General features: G+C 43.2%; 1 protein-coding gene across 4 annotated transcripts in view; it reads right to left on the reverse strand.

The window, feature by feature from the left end:
- C11H8orf34 (chromosome 11 C8orf34 homolog) overlaps nucleotides 1-5,765 on the reverse strand; it is a 365,888-nt gene extending 360,123 nt beyond the window's left edge. For all 4 annotated transcript variants that reach the window (XM_038347783.1, XM_038347781.1, XM_038347782.1 and 1 more), the window contains exon 1: nucleotides 5,697-5,765. In XM_038347783.1, the coding sequence (XP_038203711.1) occupies nucleotides 5,697-5,765 (69 nt within the window). The remainder of the gene's footprint in view (nucleotides 1-5,696) is intronic.
- Nucleotides 5,766-6,331: the final 566 nt, after the last annotated feature.

Raw genomic sequence — 6,331 nt, forward strand, 5'->3', positions numbered from 1 at the left:
TTCATGATTTTCAAAAAATGCAATTCTTTTCTTAATATCTGTATTATCTCTCCCCCCCCCCCGTATAAAAAAATCATCTGGTCCTGCCAAGTGATTTCTCTGCTCAGCTCCTGAATCAGGTTCACATATCCTCAAGGTCACCTGCCCAATTTAGCTGTGCTCATTGCATGATTCTGCCTGATGGCTGTTTAATTTAAATATTAAAGAAATAAAGAGGGCCATATCATTTTCAAAATCCCATATTTCCATTGATCACAGTCTGGGATTGGTATGTAAAATAAAATAAAAGATTGTTTTAGAAAAATAATAAGAGAATTTCAAAGACTGAGATATAACTTGCCTCTTCAAATATGTTGGTAATTTTTTGAATGCTTATTTTTTTAATCTTCTTTTGCTGGGGCCAGGAGTGCTCAGGATTGACTACAGATCTTGTGTATAAAAGGCAAGTGCTTTCCCACTCAGCTACATCCCTAGCACTACTTCATTGTGGAGTAATTTTATTTCCTTATAAACTAATTGAAAAGAAGACACAACAAGGTAGAAATGAAAAATAAATGTACTAATAACCTAAAGCATATTAAATACATTTAAAATTATTTAAGGTAAATCAATACAAATGTATTAACTTTGACTTTGGAAAACTTTTATTCAAATGATTATCTTACCTTATGTATGGTTCTCTAACTGTTTCAGGATGATAAAGATTAATATAAATTTAGAAACAAGAAAAACCTTTATCACTTCAAGAACATAGAGGAAATCTCTGACAAGAGTTGCTCCAAAAACATACTGGCTTATCATTAACTTGAGGACTTTCTAAGTATCATGCTGGTATTTTTATGACTTCTCCCTTGGAAGCATTTTATTAAAAATTACATTTTTACATTAATCTTTCAGAATTATATGGGCATAGAGCTCGCCTCTTGAGTTTAGCAAGGGGTGACTTGTATCCTTCTGTACCCTTTATAGCCATATGCTAACCACAGCCTTCACCATGTGATATGGGATTCCCCTATGCATGCTGTGAATACCATTGGTTAATAAAGAAACTGCTTTGAGCCTATAGCAGAACAGGGCAGAACAGAGTTAGGTGGGGCAAACTAAACTGAATGCTGGGAGAAAGAAGGAGGAGTCAGAGAGAAGCCATGTAGCCCCACCAGAGACAGATGCCAAAACTTTACCCGGTAAGCCACAGCCTTGTGGCAATACACAGATTAATGGAGATGGGTTAATTTAAGATATGAGTTATCTAGAAATATGCTTTAGCTATTGGCCAAACGTATTGCAAACAATATGGTTCCTATGTGATTATCTCGGGGCTGAGCAACCAGGAACAAACAAGCAGGCTCTCACAACAACCGTGCATACATCTCCACAGAGAGGATAGCTTCCTAATAAGAGCAGGGTATGCTTTTCAGACTATAAAGGATATTAACAAAGAAAAGTCATGAGCTTGGGAAGGATGGAAGCAGACCAAAGTTTGAGCTTCCATAATTGTAGGTACCAGAGATGAGCAAGCAATGGTACAGTGTAATGTACAAAGATGGGTCTGGGGATGCCCGAGATCTGGTCGTGAGTCCAATTCGCCGTGTGTGCAGCAAAGCAGTTCATACAAATTTAGGCCATATGAGTAGTGGGACACTGAACTATAAGCATGATGAGAAAGTGACTCCAGTCTACCTGGAGAAAGTTAGACCACATTCAAAGAAGTACACTGAGTCTGGCTGACTGCACAGTCAGCACACATAGGCTTGAAATTTCTGTGAAAACACATGAGTATCCTTACTATTCTTTGAACTAGCTCAGGATGTCATAGTCTTTGGTGAAAGCAGAACCAATATGCTTGGCTACCTTGAGTATCTTTCCAACCAGTAAATATTACTGTATATTCACTGTATATTTAATAATATACAATATATTATTATATTTTATATTATATATTATAAATATTACTGTATATTTAATAAAAGGGGGGACTAAAAATGCATAGCTCTTTGTGTGAAAAGTGAGGGATTTTGATGCTCCACATCACATAATTTTTCAGGAGCTAATTTAAATGGATTCTACTACAGACAAAAGGGACCAATTTAATTCCCTAAGCAGGAAAATGTCAAACAATTCAGGTGCAGAGTTTTTAAGTACTGATTTTTTAAGAGATATCAACATGCTGGCCTGGGGGTTTGATACAACTCCTGTTTTCACACCACACATTTATGTATGTTGCAAAACTACTTCAGTTTTGTGGGGCATGTACCATTTTATACCTTGCCAGCTAAATAAGTACTTAGATGTAAATTTTAAAGTGAGCAGTGTCACAGTTCTATGGTATCACAGCTTTGTGAAACACTCTTTGCAAACCAAATGCCCAGGTGACACACTGCTTGCCTGCCTTTAAAAAGCCAGCGGGGGAAACTGAAAGTATTACATGCTACATAACTTTCAGAGTTTGAGGAATGCAAGTCATTTTATCTTGCATGGGTTCATAATCTTTTAAAATATCATCACTCAGGGCTCTTATGCAATGATTTTTAAGGCATGGTTTGCAATGCTTCAAACTGTTTTGGGTCATATTTAAAGGCAGTTTAAATATATGTTCCTGGATCACTTCAAATTAAAGTTAGCTTCAATTTATTTTGAATGTGGTGAATACAAAATTTTTTAATCATTACACATAACAAATTAGTAGTGATAAAGCCAATATTAAGAGATAAACTAAGTACAGAATTTGAATAAATAGATTTCAAACTTTAAAAAAATTCAATCCTGGAATAGTGAGGCATGCTTTTAATTCCAGCATTTGGGAGGTGGAGGCAGGTGGATCTCTGGGAGACCAACCTGGTCTACAAATGAAGTTCTAGCCAGGGTAGCCATGACTACAAAGTCTTAAAAAAAAAATCCTGAAAATCCAGTCATTCTCATCCTTGGGAGGAGGTTATCTTTCCCATTTGATATTCTTTAAATAATTTTGATAAGCTTCCTTTAAAGTATCTCACTGTATATAGTTTTCTCCAAACATTCCTCACATACAAAGCCCACAATGGGACACACTTCCAGATAGTGCATGTTTTGACACCTGAGGACCTCTGTGTCAGTCTGGGTCTCCAGACAACATTGTAGGTGATAAGTATGGGAGTTGCCTATTTTGATTGGTGGTTTGTCAAAGAAAATTTTAAGTTTCCAGTATTATTTCTCAAAATATGGTCCAAGAATTGTAGCGATCTATTGTAACTACTCATGATGGTCCACTTCCCAGGGAGTCTCCACTGAGGCTTCCAAGTCAGTTCTGAGAATCACCAAGTCATGGGAATTTGAGATTGTCAGCATCCATCTTGCAGACGGTATTTCTGTACTCTGGGTCTTTTGTTTGTTTGTTGCTGTTAGGTTTGGTCACTTGGGGGGTTTGCTGTATTTGTGACAGGGGTTGCTCTCCACCTTTGATTCATTGCATAGCTCAGGCTGCCTGGCTAGCTATGGTAATCATCTCTCTGCAGCCCCACAAGTGCCAGTAGGACCACTGTGAGCCACCACATCTGACTTCTATGCTGATTTCTAACTTGAGGAGAAACATCTGCTCTCAGAGCCAAGCTCTTTCTCCGTGGCTGCCTGAACATCCGCCCCACCCTGCCCTTAGCAGAGAACTTACCGTGCTTTTTTTTCTCCCTCAGTGATGGAAAGTGCTCATTAATCCTTAAAAATTAACTACTCATCACTTCGATCCAAGCTAATGGGGATTATGTAATGTATGTGCAGTACAAGAGAAGGTTTAGAATTTTGTTGGGTTTGGGTGAGGAGAGAGAAAGCTTTTGTGAAACAATTTCCTCTGTCACTTAAAACTCTTCCATGGGGAATTTAGCTGCTGAGCATTAAAGGGGAGGAGACAACTCGTAAATATCAACCTGAGCTTCTTTCCTCATTACATAGAAAGTTAATTCCGTTGTTATCACTTGGGAAGAAGGACCGGAGTCTTGAAATAAGTGAGAGGGCTGGCTGTCTCTTAAAGACATTCACTTATTTTTCCATGGCTAATGGAGTTTTATATTCCAGGTTGCCAGTCGGCAAATACAGTCTAAATGTATTCGTGTGATTATTTTGATGCAATGTATATACTACTCATGATTCTGCTTCTACCTTTCTGTGTTTTACTGGATATGAGGCCGCGTGTAACTTATAAGCAATATACTAAGCATAAAGAAAGGGTTCTAGAGGCTCACATGACTGTAGGGTTCCGATTTGGCAGAAGCAAGATTTCCTTTGCCAACATTTTGAAGCCAACAGAATATTAATAGAGCCGCAAGACTTTTGTGGTCCTGTTAAAGGAGTTTTTGTAGAAACATTGCTACATTTCTAGATATTACCACATTAACTTAAGGTCGGGCACAAAAACTTTAAGATTTCGCAAAGCTTAGTTATTTGAAAGCTGTTCTCCCCAGAGAAAAAGACTTATTTGATACACACACACACACACACACACACACACACACACACCATGAATCCTTTCAAACTGGGCCATTAATTCGCATCATTATTTCTCTCTCTCTCTCTCTCTCTCTCTCTCTCTCTCTCTCTCTCTCTCTCTCTCTCTCTCTCTCTCTCTCTCTCTCTCTCTCTCTCTCTCTCCATCTCTCTCTCTGCATCTCTCTGATGCCCTGGTCTGCAAGAAGCGCCTCCATCCTCAATACCAATAATAATCCCTTTTTCCCTTTCTCCCCAACTCTTCAAGCTAAGAGATCTGCAGCTCTTTTTCAGGTGTGTGTATGTGTGTGTGTGTGTGTGTGTGTGTGTGTGTGTGTTGGAGGAGGTCAGTCGGTCCCTTCTCTGGCTCCCCTCTAGTGGGTGCTCATCTAGGATAGTGGACAGTGACAGTAAGGAACCCGGGCTTCCCTCCCTGATGAGCCTTGTCACCTGAATACCTGGCCCCACCCCCAACCGCCAGCACTGAGCAACCTGCGGGGGGGGGGGGGAGCAGTGAGTGCCCAGCTCTCTGCCCCTAGGTCGCAGTTTCCCTCTTGCTCCCGCTCTTTTTCCTCCCTGTGTTTTTGTCACCAATTATTGAAAGGCGAAAGAAAACAACTCAAGGTAGTCTCCTTCTCAGAAAACAGGCACGCTTCCCCAAACCCTTCCCTCCCCCCTCGCTTCCTCCTTTGAACACAGGTAGGGGCTATTAGGCAAAGCGCTCTAGTTTCAAGCACAGATCGGTATCAGGTTCCCAATGGGCCAGCTTCCCCCGGTTCAACATATTCTTTCTTTCTCCGCTGGGCACTTCCTCCCCATTTTCACCCTTTTCAGGCCCTATTCTGCCCATATTTATAAAAATATTTAACATGCAAGATAGTGTGAATTCCAGGTGTGTGTGTGTGTGTGTGTGTGTGTGTGTGTGTGTGTGTTAGTCTGATGATGTGCATATGAATTGCTCGTCTCACTCTGTGTGAGCCCTACCATATGGTTAGTAGATGCAGGACAGTTGGACGGCTCCAATTGTCCTGCTAGGCTAAGGGTGGACCCTCCGGAACTCACCTGTCTGCGTCCAGGTAACTGGCCAAGTGCCCTCTGGGCCGTGTTCCAGACAGCTAACCAGGCAGGGCTTCCTCTCCCGCGCATTTGCTCTGCACCCCCCCTCTACTTATGGGGATTCTGATTTTATTTCTGCACCCCAACCCCCAAAGACAGCGGGATCGTAGCCCACCAGCGCTCCTTACCTCAAACAGAGGACCGATCTTGTTTTTCTCCAGGTAAGCCTGGATTCGGGTTTGTTGACGAGACGCCATGGAGAAATAGATGGGTCAGCTGAGAGAAGACAGTGCCCCTTGGCTGGAGACAGCCCCTCCTTTGCCCCCCAATGGACCCGGGACAGGAGCTCTGGAGCCTGAGCTCCCTGGCACAGCGGTGGGCAACAACCGGGTAAGCGGTGAGCGGCGAGCCCGAAGGGTCCAGGGAGCAGGAAGCAGGGAACCCCAGAGAGGCTCTGCCAACTCAAGCAACTCCGAAGCGAGGAAAGAACTCCATCGCGTCCTGCAGCTCGCGCCCACCGGCTCGGCTTTCCGCAACGCGGCCGCCGCGGGGAAATCGCGGGCAGAGGCTCGTTTGTCCTCTGGGCGGCAGCAGCAGGAGCCGGTGGCCAGAGGCGAGTGTCTGTGCAGCGCCTCCGGTAGCCCAGCTTGGGGACAGCGGCGGCCACAGGGGTGGCAGCGCGCGGAACCGCCCAACGTGCGCCACGGTGTGCGCCCAGCTCCAAGCTGCCAGGAGCCAGTACCCAGGCTGCTCCCCGAGGCGGTGCTCGCTCCCTAGCGACAGCGCCGCTCAAAAAGCCAATGGTAAAGGTGCTTCTTTCAAA

This window comes from Arvicola amphibius, chromosome 11, assembly GCF_903992535.2.
Source record: "Arvicola amphibius chromosome 11, mArvAmp1.2, whole genome shotgun sequence".
NCBI lineage: Eukaryota > Metazoa > Chordata > Mammalia > Rodentia > Cricetidae > Arvicola > Arvicola amphibius.